Source organism: Mesoplodon mirus (assembly GCF_964341445.2).
Source record: "Mesoplodon mirus genome assembly, chromosome: 5".
Classification (NCBI taxonomy): domain Eukaryota; kingdom Metazoa; phylum Chordata; class Mammalia; order Artiodactyla; family Ziphiidae; genus Mesoplodon; species Mesoplodon mirus.
The window spans coordinates 125,033,793-125,050,054 of record NC_138980.1 but is presented as its reverse complement, the minus strand read 5'-3'; the positions used below and the strand labels follow the sequence as shown (position 1 = coordinate 125,050,054).

The 16,262-nt window shown below is 37.5% G+C and overlaps 1 protein-coding gene across 1 annotated transcript in view; it reads right to left on the bottom strand.

The window, feature by feature from the left end:
* Nucleotides 1–489: 489 nt before the first annotated feature.
* The window catches only part of ANKRD31 (ankyrin repeat domain 31), a 133,797-nt gene continuing 118,024 nt past the window's right edge, over nucleotides 490–16,262 (bottom strand). The window contains exon 25 of the mRNA XM_082624141.1: nucleotides 490–703. Within this exon, the coding sequence (XP_082480267.1) occupies nucleotides 558–703 (146 nt within the window). The 3' untranslated portion in view covers nucleotides 490–557. The remainder of the gene's footprint in view (nucleotides 704–16,262) is intronic.

The following is a 16,262-nucleotide window of genomic DNA, read 5'->3' as shown; positions in this document are numbered from 1 at the left end:
CCCCTGAATCAACACTTGATTCATTTTTTGTTCTCAGACTTAGCACAGCTACAATTCTATCTACACTAAATTTTGTGAAACGTAAGACAAACCTCTTTCATAATCTTACATTTTGATTTCAACATAAATTCCAAAATAAATGGGGGCAGGTAGTGGGACTTTAAGTTCTTTTTTTTAAGTAGATTTACTTTACCAGGGACTTTTCAGGACCAACAGTCACTCCTATTTTTATTCTTACTTCCCATAAGGAACAACTGTTATTTATGCAAAGGTAGAGGTGTTGATTTAAAGATTTGTTTAAAGTTTATTTTAGTAAAAAGAAAGCCAGAGAGTCAATATTGTTTATGTCAAAAATGTCTTTATTTTAATTGCAAAAAACTATTAATCTTACTACAATAGTTGAAGAGTTATATTTTTTCTTAAAAACAGTAAACACACCTTAAGTAGTAACTCATAAAGTGTGTATTAAATAGGCCCACCAGCCCACACACGACAAAATATGAACATTGGTTAATAATATGAACAAATACGTAATAAATTATTAACAAAACAAGGCGTTAGAATGTTAGCTCCTCACATTCCACATAGAACTTCCAGTGCTCATCCATTATATGGCATGGGAGAAATTCTTGATCGCTGATTAACAGTATTTCATTTATTTGAAGATAATGTGGGATGCTTTGCTTTGACCCTTTGGAAGTTCCTGTTTAAAGAAGAGTCAACAAATTAAAAGCTGTCTTTTAAAAAATAAGATTTAAAGATGATACAAACAGATGGAGAGATATACCATGTTCTTGGATTGGAAGAATCAACACTGAAAATGACTATACTACCCAAAGCAATCTACAGATTCAATGCAATCCCTATCAAACTACCAATGGCATTTTTCACAGAATTAGAACAAAAAATTTCACAATTTGTATGGAAACACAAAAGACCCCGAACAGCCAAAGCAATCTTGAGAAAGAAAAACAGAGCTGGAGGAATCAGGCTCCCTGACTTCAGACTATACTACACAGTTACAGTAATCAAGACAGTATGGTACTGGCACAAAAACAGAAATATAGATCAATGGAACAGGATAGAAAACCCAGAGACAAACCCATGCAAATATGGTCACCTTATTTTTGATAAAGGAGGCAAGAATATACAGTGGAGAAAAGACAGCCTCTTCAATAAGTGGTGCTGGGAAAACTGGACAGCTACATGTAAAAGAATGAAATTAGAACACTCCCTAACACCATATACAAAAATAAACTCAAAATAGATTAAAGACCTAAATGTAAGGCCAAACACTATCAAACTCTTAGAGGAAAACATAGGCAGAACACTCTATGACATAAATCACAGCAAGATCCTTTTTGACCCACCTCCTAGAGAAATGGAAATAAAAAGAGAAATAAACAAATGGGACCTAGTGAAACTTAAAAGCTTTTGCACAGCAAAGGAAACCATAAAAAAGACTAAAGACAACCCTCAGAACAGGAGAAAATATTTGCAAACGAAGGAACTGACAAAGGATTAATCTCCAAAATTTACAAGCAGCTCATGCAGCTCAATATCAACAAACAACCCAATCCAAAAATGGGCAGAAGACCTAAATAGATATTTCTCCAAAGAAGATATACAGATTGCCAACAAACACATGAAAGAATGCTCAACATCACTAATCATTAGAGAAATGGAGATCAAAATTACAATGAGGTATCACCTCACACTGGTCAGAATGGCCATCATCAAAAAATCTAGAAACAATAAATGCTGGAGAGGGTGTGGAGAAAAGGGAACCCTCTTGCACTGTTGGTGGGAATGTAAATTGATACAGCCATTATGGAGAACAGTATGGAGGTTCCTTAAAAAACTAAAGATAAAACTACCATACAACCCAGCAATCCCAATACTGGGCATATACCCTGAGAAAACCATAATTCAAAAAGAGTCATGTACCACAATGTTCATTGCAGCTCTATTTACAATAGCCAGGACATGGAAGCAACCTAAGTGTCCACTGACAGATGAATGGATAAGGAAGATGTGGCACATATACATATAATGGAATATTACTCAGCCATAAAAAGAAATGAAATTGAGTTATTTGTAGTGAGGTGGATGGATCTAGAGTCTGTCATACAGAGTGAAGTAAGTCAGAAAGAGAAAAACAAATACCGTATGTTAATACATATATATGGAATCTAAAAAACAAACAAACGGTTATGAAGAACCTAGAGGCAGGACAGGAATAAAGATGCAGACGTAGAGAATGGACTTGAGGACATGGGGTGTGGGAAGGGTGAGCTGGGAAGAAGTGAGAGAGTGGCATGGACATATATACACTACCAAATGTAAAATAGATAGCTAGTGGGAAGCAGCCGCATAGCATAGGGAGATCAGCTCGGTGCTTTGTGACCACCTAGAGGGGTGGGATAGGGAGGGTGGGAGGGAGATGCAAGAAGGAGGAGATATGGGGATATATGTATATGTATAGCTGATTCACCTTATAAAGCAGAAACTAACACCATTGTAAAGCAATTATACTCCAATAAAGATGTTAAAAAACACAAATCAATGAACTTAAAGATACAGATTCAATAGAGATTATCTGCTCTGAGGAGCAGAAAAACAAATAATGAAGAAAAATGATAGGATCTCAGAGTTTTGTGAGAAAAAGGAATCACATAATAAATTAGAAAACACAAGTTTGATCAGCTTAAATGTTCATCAAGTGATGAGTGATAAACAAAAGTAGTATTCTACTCAAGTCCATAAGCTGCAGACTAGGCTGGAAGACACAGGAAAAGCCAATGTTGCAGTTCAAGTCTGAAGGTCATCTGCTGAAGAATTCCCTCTTGCTCAGGGGAAGTCAGCCTTTTATTCTATTCGGGCCTTCAACTGATAGGATGAGTCCCATCCACATGGTGGAGGGCAATCTGCCTTACTCAGTCCACTGATTTAAATGTAAATCTTATCCAAAACTACCTCACAGAAACATCAGAATAATGCTTGATCACATTCTGGTCACTGTGGTCAGTCAAGTTACACACCAACAACAATCAGAGCCTCATGGGCCTGTAGAACAAAAACAGATTAATTCAATATTTGTATTATCAGAATTCCAGAATAAAGTACAAAGAAAGTGGGACTGAGAGACTATTCAAGGAAATAATGGATAAAACTTCCCAAATTTGGTAAAGGACAAAACCCTACAGATTGAAGAACCCAAGCAAATGAGAAACACGATAAACCAAAGAAATCCATGCCAATACACACTGTAATTAAACTTCAGAGAAGTAAAAACAAACAAAAACAAATCTTAAAAGCAGTTAGAGAGAAACAACACATAATCTAGAGAGGAACTCCACTTGTAAAGACAGTGGATTTCTCATCTGAAACAACAGAGGCCAGAAGGAAGTAGCATTTTATTTTAAATGCTTGCTTACTGTACGTTGAGATATAATTTACATAACACAAGAAAAAGAAAAAACTAAAAATAGAACTACCATATGACCCAGCAATCCCACTACTGGGCATATACCCTGAGAAAACCACAATTCAAAAAGAGTCATGTACCACAATGTTCACTGCAGCTCTATTTACAAGAGCCAGCACATGGAAGCGACCTAAGTGTCCATCAACAGATGAATGGATAAAGAAGATGTGACACATATACACAATGGAATATTATTCAGCCATAAAAAGAAATGAAATTGAGTTATCTGTAGTGAGGTGGATGGACCTAGAGTCTGTCATACAGAGTGAAGTAAGTCAGAAAGAGAAAAACAAATATGCTAACACATATATATGGAATCTAAAAAAAAAAGGTTATGGGGGCTTCCCTGGTGGCGCAGTGGTTGACAATCTGCCTGCCAATGCAGGGGACACGGGTTCGAGCCCTGGTCTGGGAGGATCCCACATGCCACGGAGCAACTAGGCCCGTGAGCCACGACGACTGAACCTGCGTGTCTGCAGCCTGTGCTCCGCAACAAGAGAGGCCGCGACAGTGACAGGCCCACGCACCGCGATGAGGAGTGGCCACCGCTTGCCACAACTAGAGAAAGCCCTCGCACAGAAATGAAGACGCAACACAGCAAAAATTAATTAATTAATTAATAAAAAAACTCCTACCCCCAACATCTAAAAAAAAAAAAAAAAAAAGGTTCTGAAGAACCTAGGGGCAGGGCAGGAATAAAGATGCAGACGTAGAGAATGGACCTGAGGACACAGGGAGGGGCAAGGGTAAGCTGGGACGAAGTGACAGGGTGGCATTGACATACACACACTACCAAATGTAAAATCGATAGCTAGTGAGAAGCAGCCACATAGCACAGGGAGATCAGCTCGGTGCTTTGTGACCATCTAGAGGGGTGGGATAGGGAGGGTGGGAGGGAGACACAAGCGGGAGGAGATATGGGGATATATGTATATGTATGCCTGATTCACTTTGTTATAAAGTAGAAACATCCCATCGTAGAGCAATTATACTCCAATAAAGATGTTAAAAAAATAATAAATTTTTTAAAAAGTAAAAAATAAGATTTAAATTCACTTATTACAAACCCTAGACCCTAGTCAAGTCTATGAGCACATATAACAGGTTTTCTGACCAGGTCATTCTTCACTCACTCCATTTTCTATACCCAAGATAAAGGTGTAAATCAGCACTGACCTATCTTGGAAGAAAGAAGCCTATTTGCAGTCTAAAACACCAAGGCAAAAAAAGGATAACTGAAGCTTCTGAAGGTAGTTATACAAAGCCCCTCTGTTCCTCAATTTCCAATAAATTGAGAATAAAACAGTTGTAAAGATTAAATGAGATACTGCATGTGAAATGCCTGTCTACTGCCTAATACAGAGCAAACACTCAATAAATAGTAGCTGCTATTATTATAGCAGGTATTTATTACTAAAAAGAGTGTTAGGCTGGAAGATGAATGATCAATTTTCTAGGTCACACAAACTTGGCTGTGATCTCAAGCAAGTTATATGGCTTATCTAGATTTCCATCTCCTCTGAGAGGTGAGAGAGTTGATGATCAGCAGGGTCCCTTTTAGCTCTGCCAGTTTAAGAGCCAATGATGCTAAAACTGGCTTCTTTAAGCTCTCTGACAGTCTCAGAGATTCCTTTCTTGGAGACTGGCTATATGAGCTATACGTCATTCAACTAATTGAATATTATTCCAACATGCTCTCTGTGTGACCTCAGCCAGGCAGTTTCAGATAGACGTATCATATAGTCCAAGTGCTTTGTTCATAATTCTAAGCAGTACAAATGTTTACATAGTTACACATCTGCATGGATATCTGGTGCTCCTGATAAAGTACCCATTTATCCTTCTAATGGTGATCTCACCCTAATTTGCCTCTGGAGGACCATCCCTTTCCCCACACTTGGTCCATGTGCTTCTGGTGAAATTGTTCTCAACTGTGTGGCTGAACCACACTGACTCCATTTTGTCAGCTCCATCTTAGGTCTGCAGTCGTACCCCTTCCCTTTCTGCATGACTGTACTTTAGCCTACTCACAAGGAATGCACCCAAGCCAGCTTTTACCTTTGTCTTCATCTGATATGAAAACTGGAAGAATGCCTTTGCTGACGCAGATAGTTAATAGTTCTCTATCAGCTTACCCTTGTCTTCAACTGATATGAAAACTGGAAGAATGCCTTTTGCTGACGCAGGCAGTTAACAGTCATGAGACCCCTCAGGGAAGGGCAGGGAGGAAAAACAGGGGTTCCCGTCAGTGTGGACCAACCACGCTTCTCCCAAGTAGTCGGATTCTATTTTTAGCTTTGGTCCCTTTAAATCCTCCTTACCCTTTTCAGAGGCAGAGTACGGCTATGAATGCTTCTGAATCATCTCCGCCTGATCCTTCCTACCCGTATGTAAGTTACCCACAATAAACTTCACAATTTCCCTTTATGGAGTTGCCTGCTTAGTTTTTTGGTCTTAAAGTTCTTGCTCAGTTCAGGGGATATAATTCAATATCTCTTCCTTCCAACATTCATCTCCTGATTTGTTTAGATCTAGGCCAATCAGTGAACAGGCATTGATTCAGGGTAAGAACACGACCCATTCAGAGTGAAGTTACATGCAATGAGATCTGTGTTTCGCCTTCTGGGAAAGAGTCACATCCAAATTCTTTCCCTCTGGACTTGACTCTGGAAGCATGTAGCTCTGGGATGATGAGAGGAGAGGCTGCTACCATGGAGCTGAGAAATGGAAAGCAAGAAAAACTGGGTGCTCAGTCATGCTCTTTGAACACTGGCTTAAGCCTGAAGAACCTACTCCTGGTCTTTCATGTACATGAGTCAATAAAATTCCTTTTTATGGGGGGTGTAAGCCAGTCTGATTTGGGTTTTAAACTGTTACTTACAACCCAAAGAATTTAAACTGTTTTACACATGGTCCATATGTAAACAAAATATTCCCCTTATTAGCAGGTTTGTTTTATAGACTATCTGAAGCAAGGTATCTCACAAAAGTTGGGAGTGGAGAGCATTCATCCTTCAGGAAAAGCCCATGGAAATAAGGCTTTAAATATTAATTTAAATTAATTTTGCTAATATTAGCTTAGTTTCATCAGAGCAAGGATGGGCCTGTATGCACAAAAAACCTATTCTCTTTCCAGTGAATGGGCCTTGCCTTAAAAGTCACAGATCCAAACATGGGCACTTGTAAGAGATGGCCAAGAGCACCTGAATAGCTTCATCTTGTTTGTAACCAGAAGTTATCACCATAGGGCTCACATAGAGAAGGTCACCAACAAAAGTGCAGAATGATAAGCAGTAGCTCCACAGGAAGCAACCTGCCCATCTTCCCAACTGACATGCTGGAAACAGAGTGGCCCAAACTTGGGATGCTGAGATGATATAACAAAAGTGTTTGAAAAACAGCATTTTTGGATGGACATTTGTTAACCTATTAACCCATAGAAGTGGAGTTTGGAGTTTTCAATAAAGTAATGCTAATGTTAAACCTTTTTTTCCTTTTGCCTTACCATTCCCATCATTCACCTTTGTCAAATGAGAAAATAACACCTATGTGAAAGTTTTCTGTAAAACTGTAAAGTGTTATTCAATACTGCTTTGCACTCTAAACTAGCTTTGCTTGGAGCTGATCTGGCTCTCTCTCTCCCTTACGTGCTGTAATAAATTAAGATAAAGGGACCATTTTAGGCCCACCTTCTTTTTTTTAAGCAGGGCTGACTTTATCACTAAAGTCAGTACGGTGTGATGGTTCTGATTTATAACTTTCTCAACAGGTTAGCCATGATATATCCACAAAAGTTATTTGGTTGATATTCTGTCTAGTGGCTATTCACATGGCTTCTCTTTCAAAGGAACAGAGGTCATGGCAGCCAAAATCCCACCCCCAGATCCACTTCATTTCACTCCTGACTTTCCTGTAATCTGCAGGACTTCAGGAAAACTGCAAGTGTCTCTGTGGTAACAGAAGGTGCCACTTCCTGGGTAAGCCCATGGACAGGAAATTCTGGGAACATACATATCACACCACAAAACTTAGTATTAAGACCATCCCCCAGTTTCTCACAGAATAGCCTCTTTTCCATAATGATCAGACTGGAAGAAACAAAGACCATTCCTTACAAAACACCTGTTCTCACCTCCTTTACCTCTCATTTTCTGCTGCCTTTTCTTTCTCCTCTACCACCTCTTCCGCAACAGGTATCTCTGAACTCCATCTGCCACTGCATTCCCACCCGTTTCATTCCAGCCCATGCTACCAGGATCCGGCACCTTTGGCTGACCACAACCTCTAGCTTCCAGATTTCTTTGTTATCCACAATTCCCAATATATTGGGATGGGGTGGGCAACAAAACAAAAAACATTCATACAGAAAACTGAGCTAAACAGGGTAATCCTCATATAAGAAAATATAAGAATACAGCAAACTGATTTCAAATTTATGATCCCAGTTTGAATTGTGTTAAGTAACTATACAATTGCTACGTTGTCTTATTACATAATAGTACAAGCTTCAAAATTATTTGAATCATTCCAGGCAAATAACATTCAGGAAAGTTAAAGACAAAGAACTTCACTAACTTTTCTTCCTTTTTTGAAGTTGAGTAAACCTTTTCTCCATGTCTACATATGGAAAGCATCAATGCCAGTATGTAATATTTTTAAAACTCTTTGCTTTTTCTTTTCATAAAAAATTAAACATACATGCAGTGTACTACAGCTACTTAAAATAAGTAAAAATATATTGTGGTTTGTATTATTAATCTTGTGAGAAATAAATAATAACCTGTTACTACAGTAGCTGAGAACACGGTTCTAGAATTGAGATTCTCTTCTGTGGGCCCTAGTCTGGGCTCACTCTGCATGTCCCCTGCTTTCAGGGCTTTTAGAACTGTTTTCAGTGGTTTACCTTTGTATATACTCTAAATTTGGCCCGAGGGTATGGTTTTCCTGCAATCCTCTCCCTGCCCCAACTCCCCTGCTGCCCAGGTAACCAACGATAACAACCCAGGGTATATCATATCCTTCTATAGTTTGTTTCTGTGCTCTAATAGTCATATCACACATTTGTCCATCACTTTTCAATACTTTAATCCTTGCACAACCATGTGAGACAAGAAAGGGAAAGAATCCAAGTAGTTAGGAAACTGAGATTTAGATTTTTTTTGATTTAATAATTCATTTATAGTACTCAGTATACTCACTGTTACTTAATAGGAACTTAATAGGTTGCACAAAATACAGGCACTTAAATATAAAAGAACAGTGAACTAAAGTTTCCTCACCAATGCAGTCTATACTCTTACTACAATACTTACTACTCCCACCAAGCTTTGGGCCAGTTAGCATAGGAACAAATAAAGGGACTGCAGGAAGCACACACTTAAAAGACCCGTTTCCAAATTGGAAGCTCCCAAACACTGGAGTTTTGCTTCCACTCTAGCCCTGACAGTCATGTTGGAGGTAGGTAGCTAAGAGGAAATGAAGCAGCAAGATTCAGATATTGGATGTAAAACATTTAAATTTAATATACTTTATAGGAAATGATTTTACTTTGGGTCCATTAGTAAATTGTTACTGTTCCATGGAAAGATCTTAGAAAAACTAAGCTGTTGTGATCTGCAGCAATATGAACTGACAGGTACGGCACTTTAATACCAGGAGCAAACACACACATAGTCTTAAGCAGTCTGACAATATCTACTATTCATTTTTCCCAGTCCTCACTGTGGGGAGGATTAAGTGGACTAGTGCTCGGAAGTTCAGTTCTGCTTAAGGGGCTAGACACCTGTGACTCTGGAGCCTCAAAGAAACAAAGAGGAATAGGAGGATTTAAAAAAGAAGTTCTTGGTCACCTTATCTTTGATAAAGGAGGTAGGAATGTACAGTGGAGAAAGGACAGCCTCTTCAATAAGTGGTGCTGGGAAAACTGGGCAGCTACATGTAAAAGAATGAGATTAGATTACTCCCTAACACCATACACAAAAATAAGCTCAAAATGGATTAAAGACCTAAATGTAAGACCAGAAACTATCAAACTCTTAGAGGAAAACATAGGCAGAACACTCCATAACATAAATCACAGCAAGATCCTTTTTGACTCACCTCCTAGAGAAATGGAAATAAAAACAAAAATAAACAAATGGGACCTAATGAAACTTCAAAGCTTTTGCACAGCAAAGGAAACCATAAACAAGACCAAAAGACAACCCTCAGAAAGGGAGAAAATATTTGCAAATGAAGCAACTGACAAAGGATTAATCTCCAAAATTTATAAGCAGCTCATGCAGCTCAATAACAAAAAACAAACAACCCTATCGAAAAATGGGCAGAAGACCTAAATAGACATTTCTCCAAAGAAGATATACAGACTGCCAACAAACACATGAAAGAATGCTCAACATCATTAATCATTAGAGAAATGCAAATCAAAACTACAATGAGATATCATCTCACACTGGTCAGAATGGCCATCATCAAAAAATCTAGAAACAATAAATGCTGGAGAGGGTGTGGAGAAAAGGGAACACTCTTGCACTGCTGGTGGGAATGTGAATTGGTACAGTCTCTATGGAGAACAGTATGGAGGTTCCTTAAAAAACTAAAAATAGAACTACCATATGACCCAGCAATCCCACTACTGGGCATATACCCTAAGAAAACCATAATTCAAAGAGTCAGGTACCAAAATGTTCATTGCAGCTCTATTTACAATAGCCCAGAGATGGAAACAACCTAAGTGTCCATCATCGGATGAATGGATAAAGAATATGTGGCACATATACACAATGGAATATTACTCAGCCATAAAAAGAAACGAATTTGAGCTCTTTGTAATGAGGTGGATAGATCTAGAGTCTGTCATACGGAGTGAAGTTAAGTCAGAAAGAGAAAGACAAATACTGTATGCTAACACATATATATGGAATTTAAGAAAAAAAAATGTCATGAAGAACCTAGGGGTAAGACAGGAATAAAGACACAGACTTACTAGAGAATGGACTTGAGGATATGGGGAGCGGGAAGGGTAAGCTGTGACAAAGCGAGAGAGAGGCATGGACATATATACATTACTAAACGTAAAATAGATAGCTAGTGGGAAGCAGCCACATAGCACAGGGAGATCAGCTCGGTGCTTTGTGACCACCTGGAGGGGTGGGATAGGGAGGGTGGGAGGGAGGAAGACGCAAGAGGGAAGAGATATGGGGACATATGTATATGTATAACTGATTCACTTTGTTATAAAGCAGAAACTAACACACCATTGTAAAGCAATTATACTCCAATAAAGATGTAAAAAAATAAATAAAAAAGAAGTTCTATCACTGAAAGAATTTTTGTGAATGAGGTAAAGAGAAATTAGAACCCTGAGAGATAGTAACTTAATCCGTTATTTGGTCAAATAATTACCATCTTCTTTGCAATGATAACTAAGGACATCTACCTGTAGTTTTGTGACAAAGAACTTTTCCATCAGAACTGTGAAAACCACCAATTCACCCCATTAGAAGGTAAGAGCCCTTCTCCCTTTAATTTTCACTTTTACTTGGGGTAGATTCCCTAGGCAAAGTCAGTGCCCTCTGAGATCTATAAATAAAATTTCTAAACAGTAGCACATTTAGTAGCCCAGTACAACTAGGAAGATGGCCATTTAATCGGACATTTGTCTTTTCTTGTTGTCCCAAGAAACAAGTTCCTAAGCCCCAACAGGAAAAGCACAACTAAGGAACTAAGGAACCATTCTGCTTATGGACAAGGTAGGGAGAAATAAATCTCCCTCAAGTAATATCACCAGACTTTAGATATTCTGCACAAGTCTGCTTAAACGGAATTGATAGATTCATTAGTAGGCAAAAGAATGGGCTCATGCAACTATTTATGTTATCCAGTGGCCAAAACAGCACTTCAAAATGACATACTAGTTAGGTTAAAAATAATTTAACTTTTACTGTTCTTTTTCCTCTGTTTTTTGGGGGGTTTTTTTTACAGTAAAAGAGAACCTTTAATGTATGTTATGAAAACGTCTTTTATACAGATTTCAATGACCATTGAAAAATGCAATAAATAATGTGAGATAAAAAAATTTTTAGACAAAGTAGAGAGGGTTTATGAATGAAGGAAATTCTAAAGGATATAACATGGGAAGGAAACTTGTCCTAGATGAAAAGTTTGAGAAGTGAAATAGAACAGAGAGCAAATAAAGTAGTAAATATGTAGATAAATATAAATGAACATTGATACTTAAAAACAATACACAATACAAATACTACATATGATAATACACAATTATGTAAGGCTGATGAATTTTTTTTAAACATCTTTATTGGAGCATAATTGCTTTAAAACGGTGTGTTAGTTTCTGCTGTATAACAAAGTGAATCAGCTATATGTATACATATATCCCCATATCCCCTCCCTCTTGTGTCTCCCTCCCACCCTCCCTATCCCACCCCTCTAGATGGAAACAAAGCACCGAGCTGATCTCCCTGTGCTATGCAGCTGCTTCCCACTATCTATTTTACATTTGGTAGTGTATATATGTCCATGCCACTCTCTCACTTCGTCACAGCTTCCCCTTCCCCTTCCCTGTGTCCTCAAGTCTATTCCCTACGTCTGCGTCTTTATTACTGTCCTGCCCCTAGGTTCTTCGGAACCATTTTTTTTTTTTAAGATTCCATAAATATGTGTTAGCATACAGTATTTGTTTTTCTCTTTCTGACTTACTTCACTCTGTATGACAGTCTCTAGGTCCATCCACCTCACTACAAATAACTCAACTTCGTTTCTTTTCCTCTGTTTTTGAAAAAAATTCCCTTAATATATCAAAAGCAAAAATAATCAGATTCATTATGTTAACTGATGGTTCATTTCTGACACATCCCTAACCCATTTTACTCCTCTGGTTCTCAGTTTCATCATCTGTAAAACAGGTCCAAGACTAGCTGATCTATTAGGTTCACTTCTAACTTGAAAATTATTGAACTCAGACTTCCAGAACTTGTGCTTACAAACTAAGCATTCTAAAGTTCATTACAATTATGGAATGAAACATCACTTGCTCTAGTTACAAATGAAAATGAACATACTTATGTATACATTCTCATCCTGAATCAGAAATATAATTCCAATCAAAGCAAAATGATTAAGAATAATTTTAATGAACTGTAAAAATACATCTGCTCTAGTTATGATGGGGAAAAATTCTACTATGGCTATTTAAATACAAAGTTCAGGGACTTTCCTGGTGGCGCAGTGGTTAAGAATCCACCTGCCAATGCAGGGGACACAGGTTCAAGCCCTGGTCCAGGAAGATCCCACATGCCACGGAGCAACTAAGCCCATGTGCCACAACTACTGAGCCTGTGCTCCAGAGCCCACGAGCCTCAACTACTGAGCCCACGCACCGCAACTACTGAAGCCTGCGTGCCTAGAGCCCATGCTCTGCATCTGCAACAAGAAAAGCCACTGCAATAGAAGCCCACGCACCGCAATGAAGAGTAGCCCCTGCTCGCCGCAACTACAGAAAGCCCATGTGCAGCAACGAAGACCCAATGCAGCCAAAGAAAAAAAAATAAAGTTCAGTGTCTTCTGATAAATGAAGGATCCTAAAGGATAAATATGGTGATAGAGTATTACATGATTGGATATCTAAAACTAAATTAATAATTTGGCACAGATTTACATTGAAAATATCAAAAGCCATCTGTGAAACTGTACTGGAATCAAGAAATAGACTTGATTATTATATTTAGAAGTTTAAAACTATTTAGGCCCTCATTGTTCAGGGGAAAATTGAAATTAACAGGTGGTTCTTTAAGCTGAATTGGGTTTGAGGTACTTGATTTTATATGTAAAGTGTTCAGGTTCTCTGTGTCTCTGTCGTACAGATGTGAACCTTGGAGTTCTACTAAAAAGAAGGTCCTAAATGTCCTAATGTATGTAAAATAATCTGGCAGGGGGTCTGGCACATGGCAAATGCTCAACAGGTAATTTGTTTTCTTCTCTTTCCTCCCCTATCAGTAGATATAAAATACCAGGATGAAAAAAAATACGATTAAAATAATGAAAAAGGATTAGGAGTTTAAACAGGAGCTGAAATAAACACCCTCTGCTCTGTTATCAGGCACCCATCTTCCTTGGCTGTTTAAGAAGTTCTTAACCACATAAAACAGAAGCACCTGTGAATGTTTGTGTTCTATTACATATACTTTTACAGAGAAATGAAGCACAATAACAGCACTGAAATGAAGAAAACTCTTTCTTTAAAGTCATTTATTCACAACAGATTATAAGTAGGTCAAAGACCGTTTTCATTAAAAACAAAAAAAGTCTATTTTTTTTCCTGAAAAAGCATATTCTATTTTCAAATGAACAAGTGATTTAGATCTTCCTGAGAGAAAATTATAAATTATATAATCAGTGTGCATTAAATGATAGCCTGGGAAAAGAAAGGCCTCAGGAGATACTCTTTTTTTGTTTGTTTGTTTTGCTTAGATGAATACATTCAGCTTCATGTGTTTTGAGTGTCTTGGTACTATGGTGACAGGGGACATAAACATATAAAACTGGCTTTCCAGGTAAATAATGAAATGTGATCTATATTAACAGAATGTTCTTCTAAAGAACTTTGTGAAAAATATGTCAATATGTTTATACATAATGTTCACATTATGTAATAGAAGTTTTGGGAATGTTCATTTTTCCCATTCCAACATATACTGAAATATCAATGAAGATTCCCTCAATAACACAAAGGAGGAACTACAGCCAAGTAGGCAGAGGGGAGAGAGGCTTGGGAGGAAGCTGTGAAATTTTAAGGGAAAATGCATCATAGACTCACTCCATCTTAAAGCTTATAAAGGACTTTAGAGACAGATACTTTAGGGATTTCATCAACATTTAATCAACAGAACTTCATTTTTAAAGATTAGCATTGGTATGTTTACAATCTTTCATTAGAAACAACATATATCCTCAAATGTGTTAATATACCACATTTTAACATCCTGGAGTCTATCAATACATTGCCTCAAGTTGCCAAGTTAACTAGTTTTTGTGTAGAACTCAAATAAATAAAAAGCTCTTCCATTATCTCTGACTTACTGAAGCAAGTCATTTTATCATTTAGCTTCATGACTCATGATTTTCTTGATACCATGAATCCAAAATGATATGTAGAAGTAAACTGGATGAGGGGAAAGGAGAAATAGTTCTCTTTTAAATTTCTGGTTAAGAAAATGTGGAGGGCCATCATTCTTTTTTCTTTTTTTTTTGAAGTATAGTTGATTTACAATGTTGTGTTAGTTTCTGGTACACAGCAAAGTGATTCAGTTATACATATATATATTCTTTTTCATCTTCTTTTCCATTATGGTTTATTAAAGGATACTGAATATAGTTCCCCATGCTATACAGTAGGACCTTGTTGTTTATCTATTTTACATATAGCAGTTTGTATCTGCTAATCCCAAACTCCTAATTCATCCCTCCCCCACCACCCCCTTTCCCCTTTGGTAACCATAAGTTTGTTCCCTGTCTGTTAGTCTGTTTCTGTTTCACAAATAAGTTCATTTGTGTCATATTTTAGATTCTACATATAAGTGATATCAGGTGGCACATGTCTTTCTCTTTCTGACTTACTTCACTTAGTATGATAATCTCTAGGTCGATTCATGTTGCTGCAAATGGCATTATTTCATTCTTTTTTATGGCTGGGTAGTAATTGTGTATATATACTACATCTTCTTTATCCATTCATCTGTTGCCGATGGACATTTAGGTTGCTTCCATGTTTTGGCTATTGTAAATAGTGCTGCTGTGAACATAGAGGTGCATGTATCTTTTCGGATTATAGCTTTGTCCAGATGTATGCCCAGGAATGGGATTGCTGAATCATAATGGCAACTCTATTTTTAGTTTTTTAAGGAATCTCCATACTGTTCTCCATAGTGGCTGCACCAATTTACATTCACCAACAGTGTAGGAGGGTTCCCTTTTTTCCACACCCTCTCCAGCATTTGTTATTTGTAAACTTTTTAATGATGGCCATTCTGACAGATGTGAGGTGATACCTCATTGTGGTTCTGATTTGCATTTCTCTGATAATTAGCGATGTTGAGCATCTTTTCATGTGCCTATTGGCCATCAGTATGTCTTCTTTGGTGAAATGTCTATTTAGGTCTTCTGCCCATTTTTTGATTGGGTTGTTTGTTTTTTTGTTGTTGAGTTGTATGAGCTGTTTGTATATTTTGGAAATTAAGCCTGAAGGGCCATCACTCTTATACCTCACAGTTAGACAGAAAATTCAGATAAGGGAGATTAATTCAGATAAAGGAGATAGTATTAACTAACCAAAATCCCATTTACCATTTGTTGAATTCTTCACCACAAATTCTGTTATAGCCTGTGAGATCTAGGAATGTCCACCTATGAGGACAGTCAACCGTAAGTAAATTCAGTTTTAAAATAAGCAGTCCTTTGGATCATATTCATGTTTCCATTCACTCATTCATTTATTCAATGAACATTTTACTTGGAAGCTACTATATGCCAGGCATTGGGAATATAATAGGAAGCAAGAGCCCACAAAAATCTCTCTGAAGTCAAAGATCTTCTCAGTCTATTGGGGGTTAAGATTAGGTAACCAGCAATTATTTATAATATAGAGTGATATACATAAGATTTAACCATCTATTTACACAGTAGTATGCTAGAAACTATATAGTTAAAATTAAATAAATAAATAAATAAATAAATAAAATAAAACTGAAAGTTTCTCTCT